The following is a 26,424-nucleotide window of genomic DNA, read 5'->3' as shown; positions in this document are numbered from 1 at the left end:
AATCTGTACAGGGTTGAAATTTGTGGAATAGGAGTCAGATTTTACTCGCTGATGGCATTCTTCTCATAACAGTTATTTTTATATATATAATCAGCTAACATATTTAAAATTTTATTTAATACAACTAAATAAATTTAATAATATATATGTATTTTAGTAAACAAATATATATATTTTAATAGATTTTACAGTGCCTGCCAAGCAGCTACCACAGACATGGCAGGCACTCTCACACACTGGGATGAGTCAGGGCCAGTAGCTCTCTGTGAGGCAGGCCCTAGCATACTGCTAGACATGTGGACGATCCTTAATGACATACATTAATTCCTAATGGATTGTTTTTAGCCATCATAGAGTTTAGAGGTAATTATTATCTTAGACTTCTAATAAATACTGACACCACATGTCTTTTACTTGAACACTTGAATAGCTGTCCTCTAAAATCAAGAGGCGGTTCAAAACAAACACATCAGCTCCTTTAAGTGCTTGCTAGTTTCCTAGAGCTGCAGCTCCAGAAGAAAGAATTGGAACGTGAGTCTTTTATTTTGGTAGGTTATCAAAGTGTGCTCCAGCCAAAGAGCATTGGGGAAAACTAGAGATTCCCATGCACACTCTTAGAAAAAAAAAAAAATGGGGATCTGTGAATCAGACAAGAACTAGGATGTGGTTATGGGAGACCGAACAAAACTGCTCTACTCTAATACGTTATCGGTATGTTCAATACCAACTGCAGTTCTGGAAAATCAAATGACAAAGAAAAAATGAGACTAGTGATAAATGCTCTAGTAACAAACTGGAACTTACACATTATTGAAAATCAGATATGCTACTGTAAAAGCCAAAGCCCTCTGGAGTATTCATAGGCTGTGCACATGCATTGTGAAGAGAAGCCTTTGAGCAAACACGTAGACACAAGAATGTACCTGCATGTTCTCTCTCAGATCGGTGGCATCCCGGATAGGGGGCTGGGCATTCTTGAACACCTCATCCACGGTTTTAATCCACAGTGTTCTTAAGGATGCATATTCCCTGGATTTCTTCCCTTTCCTCACAGAAAGGCCCCTTTTATGAGGTTTCCCTCCTCCTCTTCGGTTAGTGATAGCCACGTGGACAAACAGAGAAGCGTGCGCGAGGACCTCTCCGGTCAGGGACTGCAGGGGGACGTGGCGGTAGCCCGTCTGTAAACATTCAAAGGGAATTGTGTACTGGCCGATAAACTCATCCCCAATGTAGTCATCATCTAGCACGACAAAGCGCACCATGGCCAGTTCAGGTAGGTTGATTTGAAATTCGAAGCTTTCATCAAAGATGGGAGCATCTCCGTTCTGGTGCACGGTTTTTGTCCTTTGTTCCGCACAGTCAGCAGGGATTCCGTGAATCTCAACGTAGACGTAAGGATCCACCACATCCCCTTTGGCACCGGATCCTTTGGGTTTGGGAAAGTTCTGCCCGCTGATGATTTTAATGTGAAGAAGCTGAGGTGAGACTCCCGGGACGGAGTCCTTCGTATTGGCGCTGAAGAAAGAAACCTCCTCCCTCATGATGGCTGGCCGAAGGACGTAGCCGCAGTTTCCGTTCTGCCGGAACCAGCCGATATTCAGGTCCATCATCAGGCCTGGCGTCTGAAAGTTCATGGCGACGATCTGACAACCACACTTCCAAAAATCTTGAGGGTTCATGTTACTGGAGTCGATTCTCATTGGGCTGGGGAAGACCCTCGCGAGAAAACGCTTGTTGTAATTGACAAAGTCCCCTGGATTTTCATTGGCGTATTTGCTGGCGAGCACTTCGTTAAACGAACAGACTTCCCAGTACTTCTGAACCTGAAAGGAGACCTGGAACTCTTTGAACTGAACTGACTTACAGATGCTCACCAGCTCAGACAGCTCTTTACACAGCTGAAATCGTTTCACAGGCACGTTGTTGGGCTGCTCCACGTTCTCTTTTCCCATCCTCTGAGACATTTCTGCCCCTTCGTCTTCGTCAGTAACATCCCCTTCTACGCCAGAGCAGTTTGAGGACAGCTTCTTTGCTTTAATTAGTATCCTCCCCTTCAGGACATCTGGGGATGGTAGATAAGATTCCTCCACATTGGGCAATGTGGTATAGAGCTTGTCTCCTAAAATTTTCTTCATGTGTTGAACCATTACCTTCTGCTGTTTAATAGAACAGTGGTTTTCTAAACACAAGATAAGAGGATACTCTGAAGCAAAGAATGCATACTTGTTAATAATATCAATGACACTGCGGAAGACTATCTGAGAGGTCATGGTGTGGCCTGTGTAAATTACAGGTTCATTATCGGGCCCATCCCATACATCTAATTCAACACTCCGGCAACCCATTTTAAGAGCTCGGATGTATCCTGTGATGTCCGAGGGGCCTCGGAACTGATCCTCTATTAAGTATGTATTATGAGATGAGTTTATAAAGTAATGAGACAAAGGTTGCTTCATATCTTGACAGACCTTCTTATGTTCCGGATCAAATATGTAACAGTCAGGGGACATAAGGTACTTAGTAAACCCATCTATGGAAAGCCAGCCCTTTTCCTGACCTTCTTTGGATGGCTCGTATTTGTTAATAATTTCAAGGCTTATTTCCTCATTTATATGTGCCACACCCTGCTCTGCCTCAAGAAACATCATAAGGTCCTTGGTATCAAGAAATTCTTTATTGCTTGAAAACTGAACTAAAAGGAAATAAATTTCAGGTCTGGTACAAAGCTCATGGAAAACCTCAACAAATTCTTCCTTTGTGACTTCAGTACCAGCTTTGTCCTTGGATTTGTGCAATTCTTTGAACTTAAGCTCGATTTTGCTAGTTTTTAAACCAGGATTGAGGTCTCTGATACACTGCACAGCATTACACAGCGTTATATGTCCAAGGTTATCTACATCAATTTCACTAAACATTTGTGAAACCCAAGAAGTCCTCATGTTGTCTTGGCTACTTTCTAACATATCAAGTGTATGTTTTCCATAAGAAATTAGGTACCGCAGTCCTGTAACCCAGATGTTCGCAACATCTGCAGAGTTGGCAACCAAATCAAGTGACTCATAATTCTCTCCGTATATGACCGAAAACGCACAATCTTCAGATATCTGGTCAGAGATGCCATTGCTGCGGAATATGTCTGTATTTTTTCCTGTTCTCACTTCCTTAATGGATTTAATATCAATCTTGGCTTTCTCAGAATCCTTCTTAGATGGTTCCCACCTCAGGCTCTGCATGTCAGCATCCAATAAAAAATACCTATGGTAAATCCTAGAGTTGGAGCGAACCTTTTTGAGTTCTGAACCCTCAACCATTGAATTGATGCAATCGCTTGCACTGCTGATTTTCTTCTCCGTCGGCATGCTACTGAACGAGACTGTCTTCTTCCGTTCTCTCTTCTGCTTTGTACCATCCTGGGAGGAAAAAAAAGAGTATAAGAATAACATAAACATGGGTTTCCATGTTCAAGACTAGGAATTAAAGTTTAAATTTCTTTTAAAAAACACCATACTGTTAGGATTTCCTGTTGAATATTCTATGACAAATGGTACTCAATCCCTTATAGAGCTTAGAAGTGGCCCTGGAGTTTGCAGCCTAATATAAACAGGTAAAAAAAAAAAAAAAAAAATCATTGAATAAGTGTAATCCATGGGTACCAAGAAACAGAATTTCTTTTCTTTCTTTTTTTTTTTTTTTTAAGAAACACAATTTCAATAACACACAATAAAATCCTTTACAGAGAACCAGCTACTTAAATTGCAGGGCTCAGGTAAAAATGAAAATGCAGGGCTCCTTGTTCAAAAATTGTTAAGAATTTTAGAGGCACCAGGGTGACTCAGTCAGTCAAGTGTCCAACTCTGGATTTAGCTCAGGTCATGCTCTAAAGGGCCATAAGAGTGAGCCCCGCATTGGGCTCTGCACTGAGTGTATGGAGGCTGCCTAAGATTCTCTCTCCTTCTCCCTCTGCTCCTCCCCATTCTTTCTCTCAAAAAAAAAAAAAAAATTGTTAAGAATTTTAAGGTGACAGAAGAGCATTAAGTGAAGTGCAGGGCCCTTCTGAGTGTGGGGCCTACACAGTCGTACAGGTCATATCCCTATGAAGCAGGCTCGGTGTGAATACATCTCCCACACTAGTGTTCCTCAAAGGGCTGTTACCACACCACTTGCCTCAAAACCACCTGATTTACCTGATGAAAATGCAGATTCCTAGGCATGTGGGATCAGATCTGGAGGGGGCAGTGCTCGGGAATTCACGTTACAGGCAACACTCTAAGTGATGGGGATGCCCCTGAAATCTGAAAACCGCTTCCTGACCACTTGGACTCACTAAGATGTCTGGGCTATTTCTGGAAACAACATATGCCCAAAGACCAGAAACAGCTGAGTACCGACCACTAAACTGTGCGTTAAATGAATAGACACTGAGATTCCAGCAGAAATTCCTGGCTCTTTAGAGCCTCAGATTAGTCGTGGTTCTCAGGACTTTAGTCAGATATGGTTTGACGGCTGCCGTTGCACTGAGTCTGGGTGGGGGGGATAGCTGAGAGTGCCTCAAAAGTCCTAGAGCTGGATTTTTTAAAGCCTACCACCATGCACCAAGCTAGTGTTCAGAACAGTGTCACCTAAGTACCTCCAGTATTATCAGTTTATTAACACTATCAAGGGAAAAACTTCAGATGGCATCTATTTCTAAAGAAGTCTACATCACCAATGACACATCCCTCAACTTCCCCCACACAGTGTAACAGAAGCCCAACTCGAGATGCTGATGCCACAGCTCTGTGTGCATTTAAGTTCCTTCTCTGTGCAGACACCTTTATTATTCTTTTTTTTAAGTGCTCAAATGACCTCAAAGCAATTTTCACTGAAAGTGTGATGTTGCCTTTCAGGAAGTATATGACATTTCTGATAAATCTTCAGTAAGTCATTATATATATAGGGAGTAGACATGGAGGTTGAGATTCTATAACTTTTGTGGCAATAAAGAAAAGAACATGAAGAATATTATAAAAGGCAATTCTAACTCTCCTGCTCTGGAGAGAGAATCTATTTTGAAAAAAATCTCTACATTTTAGAAAGTGATTATGCTATTCTCTGCATCTGAAATTTAAAACCACTCTTAGTTTTTGGCTACCTATACTTCCAAAAGCAATTTGCAGGAGGTAATTAAACTAAAACTTTAAATCATATGGGCATCATTTCCCTCAAAGTTTCAAAATGAACTATAGAGGTTTTTGTGATCTAAATGCCAAGATAAAACATAAAAGCCAAAAGGCAGAGTATTTCTTTGCAACTGAATCCTCAGAACAATAAAGTGCAAAAGACATAAAAACTGTGGCAATTGTATCCATAAGATGAATTGCATCATAGCTCTTCCAAATCCCTAAAGCATAGATTGTGTTCTATCTATTTAAGTGAGTTGGCATGAAATTAAATTTGTAATCAGCCATGCATAAGGGCCTGAAACAAATGTATAAATTTCCTATTTTTCAGAATGAAGGTTGTCTTTACCTTTAAAAACACATATGTGCCTGTAGTAAAGACAACATACTAATTAAGTAAGGGAATTTTATAATCTTTATAAATTGTATCTCTAAGGTGCCACTAGTAAAAAGATGTCACAAAGATAAATGGAGGTGCTTATCCATTAAAAATATATATAGCATTTCCTCAACACTGTAATCTTTTATTCTGTCAGTCTTAACATGTTGATTAATACCCATCTACTACCTTCTAATTTATTACAATTGATACATTTCAGATTCATAGGTCTCTTTGTTACTAAGAAGAAAAAGCCTGTTATTAATTGCAAATCATATTAATAACATACTTAAGTGCTCACACACCCTCATCTGTGGGAGAGGCAGGGGCTTAAACACCACACTTGAGGCTTTAAAAACATTGCCTTGCTTTTCACAAGCCAGTCAGGTTTTGTTTTTTTGTTTTTTTGTTTTTGCCAGTCAGGTTTTGATGGGTAAGTTGCATCCATTGCAGACACACATGATGGTCACCCAAACACAGGCTGGTATAATGCCAACAGGGACTTCCCATACTGGAGACTTTCCTGTCTCTTCTTCCCCCTCTGTCTGTGGCCCCCCATTCTGTCCTTTTTGGAGCACACCACGGTCTCCTTCCTCCCCAACAGATGAAGCCACTGGCAAACACCAACAGAGGCATGTGCTTGCTTAGAGACCACACAGGAGAACAGATGTGTGAGCTTGTCCTTAACCATTTGATGGACCAGAATCACTGGCTGGAAGCTACAGGAGGGTCCCCCATCGCCCAGAGGAAGGGAAGACAGGGACAGAAGCCCTTGTGTGGGAGGGAAGGACAACTGAGGTTCAATAGCATGAGTTTCAGGGTCCCAACTTGCCTGACTCCCAGAATCTTTATCCCACACCTACTCATTTCTACTTGGCTTTCACTTTTCAGGCCAGCAGCTGACTCTTGAATGATGCGAGGGTTAGGAATACCATCCCCCACACAGTTGAAAATCCACGTATAACTTCTGATTCTCAAAAAACTTAACCACTGATGGCCTACTTCTGATCACACAGAGTTGGTTAACACATATTTGGCATGTTATGTGTATTACATACTGTATTCTTACAATAAAGTAATCTAGAGAAAATGTTATTAAGAATATTGTCAGGAACAGAAAACACATTTACAGGACTTCACTGTGTTTATTGAAAAATAAACTCCACGTGTAAGTGGATCCACACAGTTCAAATCCACATTGTTCAAGGGTCAGCTGTACTTGCGTGAGCTAAGCAGCTGCTCAGCAGCAGAGTCAGAATCTATTTTCTGTGTTATCTAATGTGAGTTAGTTTAAATTTAAGTGAAAAGTGCTACACATATGGTCTTTTTATCTAAAGAAAACAAAATGTATATAACGTATAAGAACTAATCATCTAAAACCAGAGGAAAAGACGTAAGTTTCTGCTGACATGAAGGTGCCTCAAAATATTTTCTCAAACAGTATAAATGCTGTTTCGGAGCTGGTTCTTACATTTTAAGCACTCACCATCTAAAGCTTCTGAGTGGTAAAAACAAGATAATGTAAACTTGGTCCATTGGTGCATTTCTGCTACCCTATCAGCATTTATTAACACCAAGAGGAGGAATGTAACACAAATGTTCAGTCTGGAGGAAAATTAGCTTTCAAAACCCCACCTCCTCCGTATCAACCCTGAAATGCTGAATTTTAGGTAAATGTAGGGATTCCAGCATGGAGACTGGGACACGGCACAACAGAAGAAGCGGATATACTATGAAAACAAAGTAGCCCTTTGTCCTTCTGGTTTGTTTTGAGTCAAATCATTTGATTTATAAATAACACTAAAAAAAGACCTGAGATCTTTATGTTGATTGAAGGGGGCCTAGGAATAAACTGGGTTAAAGAAATTTCTATCCTTAACAAAAGAAAACAAAACACTCCAGAAGCAACTTGAGGCCTCTTCAAGGAGCACAGCAAGGCTAGGTCATTCTTAAGCTCAGTAACAATAACTCTGAATTGAAGGAATAAGTCCTGCTGGGCACATCAGAGTTACCTTGCAAAGTTTTTCATTCATTGTTAAAACTTTGATGTGCTCTCCAAGATGAGCAAAAAGGAAAAAAATAAAGGATCTGGAGCAAAGTGGGTCACTTTGAAGGTCATTTTGTACAATCAGATGAACTGAAAAGAATAAAATAACTTGAAGAAAAGCTAGGTATGGCCAAATGTTGCTTCCCACTCACGTGGAAGTCCCCTTACTACAAATAAGAGAGCTACTTGACCCACAGTCTCCTCTCCTCACGGGTTCCCTCTTCCGTGCTGCCCTCTATTGTATTCCAAGAGCTCACCCTGGTCCAACTTTGGCAAAGAGTCTACAAGGGCACAGATCAGTTGATGGCTTGGGAACCTATAGGTCACTTGAGTGTCACCCACTTGAGCAAGTACAGTTAAGAGGATAGCTTAGAACGTGGAAAGCCAAGAGATATCGTCATTCCTACCATAACAAGAAAGAGCAAAACTGTCTAAAAAATCATAACTTTTTTTCTATTCATCAGAGAACTGTGGTCACAAAGCAACCAAGGGAATGGAATTCCAAAGAGTGACAAGCCCTTCCAAGGACAGACAAGACACAGAAACTGTTTCATGTTTGACAGAACATGGGAGGGAGAGGCCACCAGGGAGGCACATGACAAGTCAGCTAAAATTTTAAGGAATTCATAAAGGCCAAGTGTGGGCTAGTTTATCAGTTTACAGTAACTGGGAGCCCCAGATACAGGCAGAGTTGGCACTCATTTGGAGGTCTTCTTCATGGGTGCTCCTGAGAAATACTGGGGGCAGAGCAGGAGAGTGAGCCCCTCTGTAGGGCACAGGCATATGGGACAGATCGAAACTCTGCCTATTTCCCCGACTACCCTCCTACATTGAAGCAAAAGCCTTGAGCCACTGAGGGAAGGGCAGCAAGCCCGCTTTTTCCTAGGACCACTGGGGAAAGGGTAGAAGCGAACTCCATCGATCTCTATAGCCAGGTAAAGATCTGCTGCTCCAAGGGGTAGAAGAACCTCTTGGACTTAGGATCCTGCACCAATAAAAACAGAATTCTACTGCTACCAGGAGAGAGCAGAAAACTGTCTCCTGCCCAAACTCAGCACAGATACTGGCAGAGCGTGGCAGATCTCTGGAGAGCAGGGCAGGAATGCTGGCAAGGTCTCATCCCTGATGCACAGGAGCATATGGCTGCCTGATAGTGAAACTAGACCAGGAGGACCAAGAATGCCCCTTGACCCCCAAAGAAGCCTAGCACCAAGAATAAGCAGTGTACCATGGAGGAGGGGCAAGAACATGGAGAGAGACCCCTTTCTCACACAGGCATTCACAGACGAAAGCTGAGGGCAGAGCAGAAACAGTGAGTAAACCCTCTGGGATGCCAACCGCCACCTAAACACAAGGTTATGGTGGCCCACTGGTGGAATAACTTAAAAGCCAGTGGAATGCTGAAGGTAACAATGGCAATTCAAAACACAAAACCAGCTCAATTATTGACTAGACTGGCTCAACTTCCCCTACACTGATGGCCCAGAAGATGAAGAGGCATGTTCATTTCTAAGCATAAGTATTATTTACTTCAGTCTTTATTAAACATGATACCTAGCATTCAATCCAATTTACAGGACACACACGCATGCACGCGCACGCGTGCGCACACACACACACACACACACCCTAGACATGTCACAGTCAAATTGCTGAGAAAACAATACAAAAAGAAAAAATTTTAAGTATATACAGAGGAGCACAAGAATTAAACTCAGGGCACCTGAGTGGCTCAGTCAGTTAAATGCCTAACTCTTGGTTTCAGCTCAGGTCATGATTATGGGTTGTGGGATCCAAACCCCACATCTGGCTCCTGGAGTCTGCTTGAAAAATTCTCTCTCTCTCAAAAGAAATAAATAATTTTTTTTTTTTTTATTGCAACTCAGGTGGATTACAGGTGATCCACTTACATCTAACCACAGGACATCTTGCAAATGTACTAAATTCTTTTTTAAAGTTATTCCCTTTTAAAGGCCTATAGTCCCTAAATTTTCCTATGCTTCCACAAAGGTGTCCCTAACCTAGATATAAGTCTCTAAAGGCTCACACGTGGGTTTCAGATGCCTTAAAAGACTGTGATTGGATTCTGAGAGTGGTATGAAAACCCATCCCTCTTCCTCTAAGAGGTTTAGAATTCTGGCCCTCATTAACATAAATCTCAGAAGGCAAAGAAAAAGATTATCATTTCCTAAAAGAGAATGTCAACCTTAAATGTTAAAGGCAAAGGATACGTGTTCTTCAGGGTTGTCAAGGAAATTTTAAGACTATCCAAAAGAGAAATGACAAATTGACAGAGAGGCAAGCAAAAGGTAACAACATAATTTCCTTTTGGGGATATAAGTAAGTAACAGAATTTCACTAATAACAACAGCTAAATCAATCAGTCACAGAAAGAGTTCTTATTTACAGCTGTGAAATGTTTTCTTAATTCTAAGGTAGAACAAAATAATCCAATAGTTTATAAACTTTCTAGTTTAGGAATGACCCACAGAAATACTGTAAGCCACAGGAGGCGAGCTACCATTGCATATTCTCTATACCTCAGTCTTCCCACTTGTAAAGCAGAGATTTAAAAAAATACCTGTGCTCCCCAATACGTGTTATTTACTTCATGGGGTTGTTATAATAATAATAATAAATGAGTTCACAGCTGGAAAGTGCTCTAAATGCTGCCTACAGTTTTGGACATCCTACTTTGAGATGCTGTTCAATAAATACATTTCAGATTGAAATTCTTTCTTCACAAAAGCAAAATAAAAGGGAACACTATCATAAATGTGCAATTGCAATATTCTAATCACTTAGCATTTGTTGAAAGTCCCATTCCAGAAGAGAGAGAATGAACACATTTCCTCTCTGAGGCTACTAGTTAATGCTGCTGTAGGACTTTTGAGCACAACCAAGTGGATGTGATACCCAAGATATATTGAGGAAACTGTCAAAAGTAGCCAGATGCCCTCTTCAGGGGGTTGCACCCCCACAGTTCATAGGGCACAAATAAACCATTTCTCAAAGTCTTTTGTTAATTTTATTTATTTATTTTTCTTTTGTTAATTTTAAATCCCATCAATATAGTTAGAATTATAATTAAACTCACATGAATATTCATATGTAAAAAAAAATTTGTAGCAATGATCCCCATGTTTTTGTCTAAAAAATAATCAAATAACTTCACTCAAAGCACTTTCTGCTCAGAATTATTTAGATGATTCCTTTTACTTCATATGCCTATGTTATTTCCTACAGTGTTCAAAATAGCTACTTGCAAAGAAAATACATTTCTAATTCCTGTAAAATGAAGTTTCCAAAGTCAGGTTAAAGTTTCCAACTCATCTGATGTAATGGGTTGCATCTGCCTTGAAAAAAAAAAAAATTGGGTCTTCAATTATGAAATCAGAGGACCATGGTGGAATACAATACACTCATGACAACACTCTTTGTGGAATATTTTCATTACCACTGAAATATTTATTCAAAGTAAATTTACAAAACCATAATGTACATCTGTGTCCAATGTAAACTGCAGTAAAATTCATCACTTTTCTACAGTAATGAAAAACTTAATGGTGAACACTGAGCTCCTATAAACTATACAAGTGCTACTTTACATTCCAGTGAAAATATTGATGCTAATGAATTTTAATTTATGATCTATAATAATGGTACTTAAGTGGCCCACTTTGGTGTGAAAATTATCAGTATTTCTCAACTGTGTATATGGTAATTCCTTATTCAGCACATTATAAAGCCTGCTGACTTCCTATACTACAGAGCTATTTCAAGATGTGGTTACATAACTTTAATTGTTAATAACTGTTTGGTAAATCATATTGAATTTTAAAAGCCATGCAAGTTGAATCACATAATATGTAATCTTAGCTGCAAATATAATCAATTCTAATAGTTACTTCTCAATCACAATTTTTCTACCTAAATTGTGCTGGTTCTTCACTATTTCGGGATAGCATAAGAGGAAGAATTTATTTTCCTCACTTTTCACCCTTAAATCTGTCATTGCTTCACACTGAGGGGAAATGATGGCTACCTAAGGGTAGTCAGGAGTCAGAAGGAGAACTTCAGGGGCACCTGGCTGGTTCAGTTGGTAGAGCATGCAACTCTTGACCTCAAGGTTGTGAGTTCAAAGCCTCATGTTGGATGTAGAGATTTCTTAAAAACAAGATCTTAAAAAAATAATAAGAAAGACTCACAGAGACCTATAAGCAGGCAGAGCTGCTGTGTTGGGCCACACCTACCACAGAGAAGGATGAGGCCCAAGTTCTTTCAATCAGAAATTTTAGTATTTCCACAAATATTTTAAAATTGAATTCTAAAAGGAAAATTGCTTCACAGACAATTTACTCTGCAATCATCTTGTTTATTATTTTCTATCTCATCTTATAGGAAAAACAAACTTCTTCCTGGGGCCTTTTTTAATCCAATGGTTTATTTGCATATGAAATTAGTGTGTGTGTGTGAACTATTAGATCAGAAAAAAAAGAGAAAATAATGAATCATATAAAAGGGAAAGTTCACTTCCTATAAAATATTATTTCAAGTTCCAAGTCATTCACAAGGCTGTGCTAGTCTGGCATTCAATGCTGTCTCTTCTCCAAACTCGTATGAAATTCAAAGTCTCTACCCTATAATTTAACACTTAATTATAGTCTTATTCAGTTCTCTAATTGTTTTATGTGGGTTAGCCTTATCTCTCAAGCAGAAAGTAAATTTTTTTGAGGGAATGGGCTATGTCTTACATTCTATAGCCTCTGGATAGACCAATGCTGGCACTCAGAGCAGTAGCCCCTTTTGATAAACTGGTAATCTATTTGATGATAAAGGGGTCAATTCAACAAAAGGATGTAACATTTGTAAGTATTTATGCACCTGACATAGGGGCACCTAAATATATAAAGCAAATATTAGCAGACCTGAATGGAGAAATAGACAGCAATACAATAATAGTAGGGGCCTTTATTTAATACCCCACTTTCATCAATAGATCATCCAGACAGAAAATCAATAAGGAGACACTGCCTTAAATGACATGTTAGACTAGAGAAATTTAGCAGATATATATACAGAACATTCCATCCAAAGCCAAAGGACACACATTCTTCCCAAACGCAGATGGAACATTCTCCAGGACAGATGATATGTTAGGTCACAAAATAAGTCTTAATAAATTTAAGACTGAAATCACATCAAGCATCTTTTCTGACTGCCATGGTATGAAACTAGAAATCAATCACATGAAGAAACTTGGAAATTCACAACTACATGAAGATAAAATAAAATGCGGCTGAACCAGCAGTGGAGTCAAAGAAGAAATGAAAAAAAAAAAATACCTTGAGACAAATGAAAATGGAAAACAACACAGCAAAACTTACGGACGCAGTGAGAGAAGTTTAAGAGGGAAGTCACAAGCAATAAATGCCTACATTAAGAAACAAGAAAAATCTCAAATAACCTAAGTTTACACTTCATGGAACAGGAAAAAGAACAAATTAAGACAAAAGCTAGTCGAAGGAAGGAAATCACAAAGACCAGAGTGGAAATAAATGAAATAGAGACTAATAAGATGATGGGAAAGATCAATGAAACCAGGCGTTGTTTTTTTGGAAAGATAAACAAAACAGACAAAACTGTAGTTACATTTACCATGAAAAAGAGAGAGAGGACTTAAATACACAAAGTCAGAAATGGAAGAGGAGACATTACAACTGATAACCATAGAAATACAAAGGAGGAGTTATGTTAATTCTTCTTCAACCGTTTGGTAGCGTTCACCAGTGGAACCATCTGTTTTGGGGCTTTCCGCGCTGGGAGGTTTTCACAACTTTAAAGCACTTACTTTCTTAACAAAGTGTTTTTTGTACACTGGTCACATACTCTTATTACTGAGCATGCTTCTAAGATGTGTTTGTTTGTTTATTAAATACATGTGCTAGCTATGAACAGATTGTGTCTGCTAGGAAATCTTCACAAAATTAAACTGAAGTTCTAATATTTTCTTCCAGGCTTAGTCAACTTGGCAACTGCTGTTCTATATCATGAGCCCCAAGCTTAGTGTTTTGGCGTGGCAGGCTATGGAGACCCCTCCTTCCCCTGCTTTGCAGCCTTCAGCCATTAAAACCCCACAGGCCTTCTCCATGGATCCTCAGTCTCTACTTCACAGGGCTGGTCCTAGCTGAGGTGGGTGCCTCATGACTTCTCTTTCTTCTTGCTCTTCATCCAGACAGCCTCTGGATGGGTCCCTCAAACAACCTAACTCCTGGTGACTCTGCCCTCTACCACTTGTTCCACTCTGCTTTCTAGGAAGAAGGAATGACAAGTGCAAGACCCAAGTCAACTTGAGTATTCTGGTGCACAAAGGAGACCAACATGGTTGACATATAGTTAGCTGGGTAAGACTGGAAGGAGATGAAACCACAGAGAGGCAGAGGCTAGATCCTACAGAATCTTATGGGAAGGTGCTGAATTTAATTCTCCGGGTGACTCCTTGAAGGAGTGTGCCATGGTCTGATGTGCCCTTCTAGAACGGGGCCAGGTGGAGAGCGGATGAGGATGGGGTAAGGGCCAAGGCAGGGAGACAGCAGAGAGATAGCTCCAGGTGGGACCACGGTAGCTGGAGCCATGGCAGTGACGACAGGTAGGGAGAGATGGGGATGGCTGCATGACAATGTCAGTGACAGGGCAGAGGACATGAGCTGACGGACTGGAGGCAACACAGGAGAGAGCTGCCAAGTTCCTGACTTGATGAGTTGGTACATGATGGTGATGTCTAATGAGATGGGAAGACTGAGGGCTGAAGGGAGCTGAGGAACACAGCCAGTGAGCGTGGTTAACTCTATGAAGAAGGGAGGGAGGGAGGAGGAGTGTTGAGTCAGACTGAAGAATGTTCAGCAATGTTCTCTCCTGAAGGGGTTCACCCCTGTAAAGAAGGGAAATTAATGATGCAGGAGAAAGGGAACATATCTCAGAAGGAACAGAGTCCTTTGGGAAAGCAAGAGATGAGGTCATCATAAGCTTCCACCACAGGGTGGCCTTTGAGCTGGGTCCTGGTGGAAGATGAAAAGGAAGGGAAGGCTAACCAGAGGGAACCGCAAATGCAAAACATGACTTAGGAAAGAGCCTACAAGGTTTGAAGCCACTCCTGGGGCCTGGGCGCCAGTGAAGGGGAAGCAGGCCAGAGGAGGCTGGATGTGAGCCAGGACCTCCTGGGGAAGGTCTCCGAGTCTTGGGAGTGAGTGCTCCTGTGTCACAGACAGAAAAAATACAAATATGTACAAAACTGATAATCATGCGCATTTTTCCTATGTGTGCAAATACAACTCACCACCTGTTCCAAAAGGTCAAGAAATGAAAAAAGCCTCATTTGTTTTACAACTTTAAGAATCACCAGCCATTTATGTAGGTATTTGTTTCCCTTTGGCCTTAACAGTCTAATAAAACTGAGCTAAAGGATACATAGTGTTTAAACGTTATATAGTTTATCAACCCCCTGAATGAATGAACTCATCAAGTACTGTTTGAAACAGACAGGAACCTGCAAACTTCTAAAATAACTTTTAAACAGCTACAATTATCTCAAAATGAACAGTGCAACTGTTACAGTCCTATTTTTTTTAATTATTGAAAATTCTTAAAACTAAAATCCATTCCAAACTCACTGCTTTTCTCCTTAGATATATCCTATGCGAATAAAAGATTTTCTCACACAAACCTCAGCTTAGGTGGCACAGATACATCTTCACAATCTTTGTATCTACTTGACTTACAACAACAACATACATAGTTTATATCATGCCCATATATTTTTTTTTATTAAAAGCCACATTTGGGTTAAGAAATCAATAAAAAAGCCAATGCCTACATGGCAGGGATCCATAAGACTTGCATGCTGAGCCTAGAGCATTTGCAAAACAGAGCAGTGCCAATTTGAATCACAGAAGGTCCGGTTCTGCCATTTTCCTTAATCATCCCTATACCCTTTTAAAGATTTTTTTTTTAATTTTTATTTATTTATGATAGTCACAGAGAGAGAGAGAGAGAGGCGCAGAGACACAGGCAGAGGGAGAAGCAGGCTCCATGCACCGGGAGCTCGATGTGGGATTCGATCCCAGGTCTCCAGGATCGCGCCCTGGGCCAAAGGCAGGCGCCAAACCGCTGCGCCACCCAGGGATCCCCCTATACCCTTTTAAAACCACAAGTCCCTTCCAGATTAATTAGCTCATCAAACTAAAATGAAAAGCAGTTTTAAAAACCAGTAAAATCTCATCATTAATGCATCTTAGATGGCCTATGCGGCCAGTGACCAAAGCAATTAAACCGCCTCAGTGAAATCCTGTGTCACCATTCCCAGCCCTCGTTGCTGTGAGATTTGGCAACTCAGAAAAAACAAGTCCCCAGTGCACAAGTGATTCCGTGAGGCTAGTAAAACATTCATTCTACAGCTTCCTGAACCTGGCTCATGTTTTAAATAATACAACCCAGAACACACTGTGCATAGGGGTCTCTACTCCATTTTGTACAGAACAAAAATCAAGAAGCTCAGGCAATCCTCCAAAAGTACATCCCATAAACTTTAAGTTTTGAGAGTTGGAACTAGAAAGGCTTTTCATTAATATGGTTCAGTATATGGGTGCGAAAATGAAATACAGGTATTTCTAAGGCATGCTCAGGTTTTCTACAAAGGTATAGCAGTTGACCCTTGAACAATACAGGTTTGAACTTCATAGATCCACTTACACGCAGATTTTTTTTTACAGCACAATCCTGTATTTCTCTTATGATTTTCTTAATAACAAATTTTCTCTAACTTACTTTATTATAAGAATGCAGTATATAATACACATAACAAACAAAATATGTGTTAATTGACTGTGTTACTGGTAAGGTCAAAAGTAGGCTATTAGTGAAGTTTTTGGGGAATCAAGAGTTATAGCTGGATTTTTTACTGTTTGAGGAGGCGAGGAAGAGAGGTAGTCAGTGGCCCTACCCCAATGTTGTTCAAGGGTCAAATGTATAATGAAAAAGGCAATAGATTTATGCTATCTGAAGAGAGACTGTATAAAGTAAACCTAAATACCACATTTAACTATGTTGTATTTTACTTCATTAAAGTTATCCGGGAGTAAAAAACAGGGACTAATTCTGAGTCTACTTGCAACCCAATCACTGAAAGCCCTTACTAAGCAGGAGGCCGCTCTTATTCCAGGAATCAGGCTGCTATACTCACTACCACTTCTGAGCAGTGCTGTAATTTCTGAGTGTGTCGAAGCTGACCCTTCAGTCCATTATGCAACTCCACACTGACTCGCTAAGTAAGCCCAACCTTCTCGCAGGGAAGACTTTCAGGGAGAGAGTACTGGGGAATGAAGCGGTGCCCAATGGAAGCCTCTCAACAAGAGGGTAAAGACTTGGGTCCCCAGCACCCACAGACCACCAGCAACTGGTGGATTCTATTTCTCTAAGGTGGAATGACATCTAAACTGGGACACTTCTGGAAAGAAAAGTGGGAATTGTTAATAAATATGCCACAAAAACAGGGGCAGTCCAGGGTAAATCGAAATATATAGTCACCCTACTTGAAAATGACCTTATTAATAATGTGTTAAATCCTTCCTAAGTGCCAGGCGCTCCAGATTCAGGTTTAGCCAAAGTCGAATCTCAGCTACCGAGATGATCCCATGCTGACTGGCAGGCATGCAGGCTAGCAGTTTGGTCTGTCTGGACACTTCCAGCATGTAGGCCTCACCTTGTCCGGTGTGAGAGCCCATCCTACCCAGGCCAGGAACTCATTTCCAGGTGTTTGTGAGGTGTAGCTTAGTCTTACCACCTTGACCAGTGGACAGATAGCCATGTGTACCTTTGGGCACAGTGTCTAGTCCTTATAGCTGCTTCTCCCTTATTTCCTGAGCTTGCTATGGTTTTCCCTACCCTCTGTCCCTTTGTATACCCATCTCCAGCCGGCGTGGCTAGAAATGAGTCCCTGCCCAGTTCCCAGCTGGCACTCCCCTTTCATCTGCATGGACCTTGCTGGGAGCCCAATGAGACCACCTGCTCAGCTTAAACACCAAGTTCTGGGCTCCCAGGACTCCCATACAGCCCTGTAGGCACTGACAGGGGCTTACCACACAACCTCAGATGTTGCCATTCCGATTCCGCAGAAGTTCTCAACTCCTCACTCTCCCACAGTCTGGCCTTCTTGCAAATCACACGGCATTGCCTGTGCAGCCCACAAAAGGAGAAGTGATCCATAAGACTTGCATTCTTATGGATGGATGTTATGATATTCTAGCCTGGGCAAGCATTGTGAAGAGTAGGTAAAGGGAGGGAGCCCTTCAGAAAGGGGATATAGTTGCTAGAAGGGGACACTGGAGTTGGGGTGTGAGTTCTTGAGCTGGAGCAGAGAAGTGAGGTGTGAAGCAAGGTAAAGAAATGGCTGATCAGAACAGATCATTTGCTTCAACGTGGATGGAACTGGAGGGTATTATGCTGAGTGAAATAAGTCAATCGGAGAAGGACAATCATCATATGGTTTTCCTCGCGCATGGAATATAAGAAATAGTGAAAGGGATTGTAAGGGAACGGAGGGGAACTGAATGGGAAAAATTAGGGAGACAAACCATGAGAGACACCTAGTTCTGGGAAACAAACAAAGGGTTACAGAATGGGAGGTGGGTGTGGGATGGGGTAACTGGGTGACTGGCACTGAGGAGGGCACTTGATGGGCTGAGCACTGGGTGTTATACTATATGTTGGCAAACCGAATTTAAATTAAGAAAAGAAAAAGAATAAATCAGCTCTTCTGGAGATCTGATCGCAGCTCCCTCCCCTCCAAACACACATGTGTTATGCAGCTCTCATTTTAAATCAAAACATGAGTGTTATTACACACATATAACATCCTCACCATCATATGTGTCACCATTGACAAAGTAGGACTCTATCCCAGCCACCTCATAATTCAACTCTCCAAGTTCAGAAATCCTTCATAAGGTTGCTCAGTTGAGTCTGTGGCTCATGGCGTTTAAGAAATGCATCTAAAAATTCGATCAGCAAAAAGTTTATCCTTTAATCTGATTTGATGCATCTCCCCTCTTCCCCCAAGCCAAATATGATGCAAAATTCACTTGGGTTTACTGGAAATTATAATGGCAATACAGAAATCACATCTTATCCTCTGAAAAGAGGAATTTTAGCTGAACCAAATTTATTCCAATTATAAATTTGTTTTTCAAGTAATTTAGTTGTGTGTCTAAAAGCATTACTGTAGAGCAGTTTTTAATTTAATAAGACTAAAACTTGAGACTGAGGGCTTTTCAGAATAAGATGGGTCTAGAAAAATGGTGAAATCAACTCTCTACATGGCCTGTATCAGCTCCCTCTGAGCAGACCTACGTCACAGTCATAGCCCATTAGCCCTAGACAAAATGGGAAGTGTCCTTCATGTAGTTAATACAATGAAGAGAATCAAGGGTAGAGAGTGACTGGAATAATCCGTGGCTGTCTGTAGTGCTCAGAGAGACCATCAGGATTTCATGCTCACATGTCACATACCTACACTTTTTAGGTCACATGGTAACTACTGTCCACCCTAATTGCAGCTGTTCCCTCAGGCAGGGGAGGTGGGCCAACCTCTGTTGAGCTACTGTCATGCACAGGTACTTTATGAACATTATCTCTTTGAATCCTCAACTTTAAGGCAGGCCCTGTCACCCCCATTTCAGGGGTTAAGTGATTTGCCAGGCAGATGGCTTCCTTCTCCAACCCTGTTCTACTCTGCACAGCCAGAGAGCCAGCCCTCAGGGCAGATTTCTTTGGATCCCAAGTCAGCCGGATGACCGCTGGGTTACTTCCATGAGCTGTGGCAGAGAACCAGACCCTGGGCAGGAGGAAGAGCAAGGCTGGGTGGGTTTCCATCTTCCTTTCTCTGCAGGGGAGGGGCTAGCAAAGGCCACATTCCCTCTGAGGTCCCCATGGCTCCTGGACTCAGGGACCGATCTACACCGTCTCTCCAACCTGCCCAGAGGGATGGTTTTCTGCTGCTGCTAATCTCTGGCTGGCTTCACCAATCCCCTCATTTGGCTTTGTGGTTCTTCCAGCACCTGCAATAATTCTCTGGATTACATTCTCAAAAAAAATGCCGTTGTTTGTTTGTTGGGCCTAAGTGATTCAGTGTTCAAAGCTGTAGCTGCTAAATGCAAAGCCAGGTCCCTCCCACTGCCCTGGCCGGCCTACTTTGCCAGCCAGGGCAGAGAGCTCTCCCAGGTCCCCAGGGACTGGCTGCAGGCCTCAGAAGGTCAGTAAACCTCTTGAAGCTTCAGTCACTGATTTCATGAAATGAGGAAAGTAATTATTTGGCCTTAATTACTTTCAAGGGCTTGGTAAGGCATGGGTGAGATGCTAAATGTGAAAGCACTATGTAGGCGGACTTAACCAAGACTTTTCCATTACAAATCTTCAGGTCTCATTTACTGGGATTGCTGAACAGAGGAAAAGGAGCTTACTTGAAATCCATCCCCAAGTTAATCTCACACATCTAAATGGTTAAAAATTACACAGAGCTGCCTTCTAAAAGCTCACTGGATAAGCACTTTGTCCTTATAAAGAAAGGAAAGCGGGTTGGCCATGGTGTCTATTGCTTCCAAGGGTCTCGTCTGGCTGCCATGGCCTAGGGCTGGTGTGTGCACCACCACTTTCTGTGTAACTAACTCTGGTCTGCTGCTTTTGAAACATGGACTACGTAACAGTGCCTGCTTCCTAGGATTGCTGCTCAGTATTAAACAATGTAGAAATCACATAACATAGAAATGCTTACTGAAGTTGTTGATACCCTCGGTCAATGTCAAATGTAATCAATGTGGTTGATCTTATCACTACTATTCTAACTAACATTATCATCATTCTCTCCTAAGACAAGCATTTTACAAGGGTTTGGTCACAGCTTCCTCTGCTGCCAGTATCACTCCCAGGTAAGTGGTAGCCTCAGCTATGCTTTCTCGGACATCCTTACCCACATCAAGCAGTCATCATTATACATGAGAAGGATGGCTTTCCTTCCCATCCCTACCTCTTCCCTTTCTTATATTTCTATTCTAAGCACCCGGGAACTTTGGTTTCATGGTTTTGTTTTTGTTTTTTTGTATCATACCATGACAGAAACAAACTGTACCATCTAGCACCGTGTTTACATTGTTTACGTAATAATAGGTTAAAGGGCTAATAAAAAAACCATAGTACTCTGATTTCCTATCCTGTTAGTCTTTGATTGTTATTGTTTATTGTGGTTATAAAATGAGCATTTATGGAGAAAATACTGAATCGTTTTTGGGAGATGGATACTTTCCCTTGGTGATAGCACTAGAAGAAAGTGGAGACTATCTAGATTAGTGGTGTCCAAAAACAGTATAAGTCACATATGCAATTTAAAATCTTCTAGGGATCCCTGGGTGGCTCAGCGGTTGAGCATCTGCCTTTGACTCAAGGCGTGATCCCGGAGTCCTGGAATCGAGTCCCACATCGGGCTTCCCGAATAGAGCCTGCTTCTCCCTCTGCCTGTGTCTCTGCCTCTCTCTCTGTGTCTCTCATGAAGAAATAAATAAAATCTTAAAAAAATAATAATAAAATAATAAAATTTTCTAATAACCGCCTTAATATAAAAAGAAACAGATGAAATAAACAATATTTTATTTAATCCAAAATACTACCATTTCAAACTGTAATCAATATAAAAATTATGAAGACACTTTGCTTTCCTTTTTCATACTAAGTCCCTGAAACCTAGCACAGTGCACATTCACAGCACATCCCAATTCTGACTGACCGCGATGCTGTACTCAAAAACCACAGGGATCTAGGGCTAATGCATCAGACAGTGCGGGTCTAGATGACAAGCTCCTTAAGCAGTAGGGACTTGTCATATTTTAATTCTAAACTCCCCCTGACATTTCTAGTGTGGTGCTTTGCCCAAAGCAAGCAGTCAGCAAATTTCAGTTGATCTTGAGAATGAATGGCTGGAAAGAAGGGCTGTCACTCATAAATATAAGCAAAGCCAATATAAATTTCTTGGAAGAAATAACATTATGTGGGTCTTAGACTTTAAAACATGACAAATGAACATCATTGCTAAATAATCCCACAACGTTTACTCGCTGTACTATCACCCCAAAAGCCACATTATATATAGAGAAAGCAAGGTTAGCTGTTCTCTAAAAAGGGGGGGGGGTAAAATTTAAAAATGGTTCCAATCAGATCTCCATAACAAAAGACCTCAATGAATCATCATATACTATTAAAATGACTTCCTATGTCTTGTAAGACCCTATAATGTATGCTTATTAGATACAGACATAACCTGAAAAGACCTTAAAACTAACATTGCAACCAGGTAATTTATGGAAATGACAAATACCTTTTTTTTCCAGTGTTACTAAAAGCATATTTGACTTGAAAGTTTTGAGGATTAATAAATGCAAATTACAGTTAACTTTTACCTACTAGATACAAACAAATCAACTTAGTCAAGGTAAACACTTAAAAAATGACTTATAAAAAAATGACTTATATTTCCTGAAGGCCACAAAAATCACAGTGTTTATAGAACTACGATACAAATACAGCCAAGGTTCAGAAGGTAGCTCCTTCTGACTTGTGGTACAGAAATCCCATATGTCAAGTCCCTTTTGACTACCAAAGCTGTGGCCTACAGAAACACTGCAGCCTGTGATAGCTTCTCCACAAAATTCAACGGGCATCCCATTCCCCTCAAGAAAAGGAAATGGTAAGCCTCAACAAAAGTTGTATGAAACTGCAAAATACTTGGTGTATCTTCACTAAGATTGTGAAATGCACCTCTAAGGAAAAGTCAACTAGCACTAAAGGCACTTGTTTCTGTGGGCTTTCTCTGGGGAGACAAAAAAGCCTCTCCTCTACCAGGACAGGATTGGGTGTTGCTACCTCTAAATACACTTCAACCAAAGGGATTAAAAAAAAAAAAAAAAAAAAGACATTTTGGTGTGCCTGGCTCTCTGTTAAAGCTCCCGTCTGCTGGGTATGGGGGACCTGAGGTGATTCAACCAACTGTGGTGCCATCGTGCCAATGAGAAGCTCCATGGCCATAGGGGTTGCTTTCTGCTTATAGAGAAAAAAGTCCTCATTTAACTGAAACTTGACTTGTTCAACCCCGTAGAATTTCCATTAGATCCCAGGCTTGACAGATTTACAGTTCTGTGGTTACTAATAAATACCAGTGTTCAGCTAGCCTTTAACATTTCTATCAACAAAATTCTCATAAAACACACAGCTAATAGCCATATATAGCATTTATTTGGACAAGAACTGGCAGAGTATATTTACTTCTTCAATTATTACATTTACTTTTAATTTTCAATCTGATTGAAGATTGTTTGTGCTGTCTTTACATGAAAATAAACAAAGCTTTAAAAAAATTTCCATGATGATAACTTTTGAACATTTACACTTTAGAGGAAAAGAAGTGGAGAATACATGAATCAAAATTTATGTCGGTATTTTTTAAGATATATTTTTAGGCTTATCAGTTTTTCTTGAGAAGCAGTCTTTGCCTTTTAGTCGCTTAAAAAATTGTTGACATCTTTTGAATTTTATCTTGTGTCAGTTTTTCACATATTGTCCAATTTTAAACACAGATCTTTATATTGCTGTATAGCCACTTGAGCGGAGCCTGTGTTAATAAATGTCACATATTTTTTAGTAACTCAATAATGTTGATGACAAATTTCATATTGCTGACAACTTGTCACTTGCTAAAATAATTAGTTGTCTACCTTAACTTGTGACTTTCATTTACTGAGTAAATATTTACTGAGAGCCTGCCATGTGCCAGATGTTGCTGGGCCCTGGGTTTACCAAGCAGAAGGCTGTACTGGCCTTCCAGGCGCTCGCGGTGCAGAGGAGCTGCTGTGCCTGTCTTCAAAGCCTCGCCTGCCAGGCGGCCTTCCTGCATTTCAGCAAATGTGAGAGGTTAAAGGGCGCTGGCATTAACACCTGAGAGATACAGGTCCAAACTCTGGTTCTGCCTGCCAGGAGTTGATGGTCACGGGCTACCAGATTTGGCCTCTGTCAGCCTCAGTTTCTTCACCTTACCCAAGGATAATGATTTATTCTACAGAGTTATTTTAAGAGTCAAATGAAATCAGGGAGCCTGATTCCTCCATCCTGAGTTTCTCTGACAACTGACAATTTTTAGGTTATCATTTGCTCTTCCTCCATTAGAGCTTTAAAACCAGTACTACCATGCCCACAACAGGAGCTGAAGAACCCCTAAGGGTGCGGCCCTTCCATCATGGGGTGATTTACCCCAGAAGAAAGACTGTAGGGCTAGGAGGGAACTAACATAGTAATAAGCAACTGCAGCATGCCAGGCCAATGCTAGGTCAATCGTATACGTTACCTCGTTTAAACTCCATAATCACTCCAAGATTCAGGCAATATTATCTTCTACCTACTACGAAGAAACCCAGCACTCAGGGAGGCTAGGAAGGTCCACAATGATGAAAATACAAGTAGCCCAACATCATTTCTCATGACTTCTCTTTTGACTTGCAGGGCCATAGAGCTCCTCGTTTGATAGATACCTGGCTGGTTGCTCCCTACAGCTCTTCTGTCTGTTCCTACTTTGTTAGACAAGATCATCCTCCCGCAGATTAGAATTCCCTATGTCTTGGTTCCACTAGCTGCTCCTACCAACATCTCTGAGGCCGCTCAGACCCATGGATAGCTCATGACATCATAGCTCCATGAACCATCTCATTTTTTTTTGTTCTCCTCCCCTTGGTCTCTCCAAGGGGCTGCCAGGAATGTTGAGAACTGTCCTTTAACACTATGACTCCTTTGTCCCTTTCACAAGTTCTCAGAAATTGCCAGTGGAAACAAGTGAACACTCTTTTATGCCAAACTCCCCATCTGTTCTCACTAGGGGTGAATGTAGCCCATCTATGTCTCCATACTCAGAGTGACTATAAAGAGAAAGGTGGCCTTCCAAAGCAAGGCAGAAGAGTTGTTATCACTCCTGACAGTGCCTAAGCACTGTAACAGAGAGCTAACAACCTTCGATCCTTTCATATATTCCCTTGTGGAGGCAAAAGCACATGGAGTACACAAATTAAGCATTGACAAAACCATATGATTCTCAGTCCCCTAAGGATATAAACTAAAAGTGACAGTGAATTAGAATAATAAAGCCGAAGTCTCCCTCACCTCCATTCTTCAATGTTTCAATGTGTGTAATTAATGGAATATTATACTCATCAGGTATATTACTAACTTTAGACATAACACATCCCAGTTTTATGCTTTCTATTTTGGATTTTAGTTGAGTTTCAATTTAAGAAACAATTAAAAGCATCTTGAGCCAGGTACCATAAAAGTACTAACCAGTCAAAAGGTTTAGCAAAGGCTTCCTAGGGGACTCCTAAGCCTTAAAACAGCTAAAACACAAAGAGGTCAAGTTACCACATTCTTTACTGAAGAAAAGAAACAACTGAAGGAATTCCATGGATTTATCTCTTTGTAAATGATATAATCCTACATCCCAAAATCAGAAATGAACCTACCTGTACTTCATGAAAGCAATCCATCTTAGCTTCTTTTAAGTAATCTATTTATGCCCAAAATTGCTGGCATGGGTCTGATTCTTAAGTCATAACCCTTAAATCGTAACTCTTCTTTGCCCCCAGTGGTGACACCCTCTTCCTTCTGACTTTCTATGTCAATTATGAATGATCATTACTCTCACTTCTAATCTATGGAGATCAGAAGCTAGTAGATTACCCAAAGAGGAGAACCCTGGAAAAACTCACTTAAAAACAACAAACTCTAACACTCTTGCCCACATGGAATGCCTTGTAATCAAAGAAACAAGGAGATGATTTATAATTTAATAAAACTTTATTTTTCCAGCATTCCAGACCTTCACAACTAATTATATATGCACTAAGAAAAATCAATCAATGAAAGGAAGACCCAGTGAAAATAACTAGTGGTAGGTTAGTTTTATTCTTAGAACTATTAGACTTTCATTTCTTCTTTAAAAAAATCATGATCTTGGGGCTCCTGGGTGGCTCAGTCAGTTGAATGGCTGACTCTTGGTTTTGATCAGGTCATGATCTGAGTCAGATCATGAGATAAAGCCCCACTTTAGGCTCTGCACTCAGTGGGAAGCCTGCTTGAGGATTCTCTCTCTCCCTCTACTCTGACCCTTTCCCTCCACAAGCATTCTCAATCTCCCTCTCTCTCTTTCTAGAATAAATAAATCTTAAAAAAAATAAAATATAAAAAAATCATAATCTTAAAAAACAAATTAGCTCTGTTTATGTAATTTCTCATAAAAATAAGTTTTAACACCTGTCAATGGGGTCTTATCATTTAAGCTTTAAATATTAGAAAAGAAACACCCTCCACATATTTAAGTGTGAAGACCTAACATGGCTTTAGGCAGAAACTGTAGAATTATCCCACTTCCTATCCTGGTTGTAAACAACAATTTACCTAAATGGCTGAAAATAAATAGTTTTCATATTCTGACTATCTTTACAATATATGGAAAAATGTAGTTTGCTACATTTTGTACCTCAGGGTACACAATCATACAGATGAAAATGTGACTCCAAAACACAATGAAAGCCTCAGACATATTCCACATCAATGAAGGAATAAGAATTTGCTTAAATGATATCTTACTTTTCTCAGTAAGGTAGAAAAAATCTGTACAATGAGAATGCCTCTGTCCCTATTAAAATCATCTCAGTTTAAATTAGTCCTTGCTAGCTTTAAAAAGTACATTAGTCTGTGGTGGA

The 26,424-nt window shown here is 40.5% G+C and overlaps 1 protein-coding gene across 2 annotated transcripts in view; it reads right to left on the bottom strand.

The window, feature by feature from the left end:
* The window catches only part of PLCL2 (phospholipase C like 2), a 185,485-nt gene that overhangs the window by 67,507 nt on the left and 91,554 nt on the right, over positions 1-26,424 (bottom strand). For both annotated transcript variants that reach the window (XM_077865299.1, XM_077865298.1), the window contains exon 2: positions 924-3,410. In XM_077865299.1, the coding sequence (XP_077721425.1) occupies positions 924-3,410 (2,487 nt within the window). The remainder of the gene's footprint in view (positions 1-923; positions 3,411-26,424) is intronic.

Source organism: Canis aureus, chromosome 22 (assembly GCF_053574225.1).
Source record: "Canis aureus isolate CA01 chromosome 22, VMU_Caureus_v.1.0, whole genome shotgun sequence".
Lineage (NCBI taxonomy): Eukaryota > Metazoa > Chordata > Mammalia > Carnivora > Canidae > Canis > Canis aureus.
Note: the sequence above shows the minus strand (reverse complement) of the source record. Positions and strands in the feature narration are given on the sequence as shown.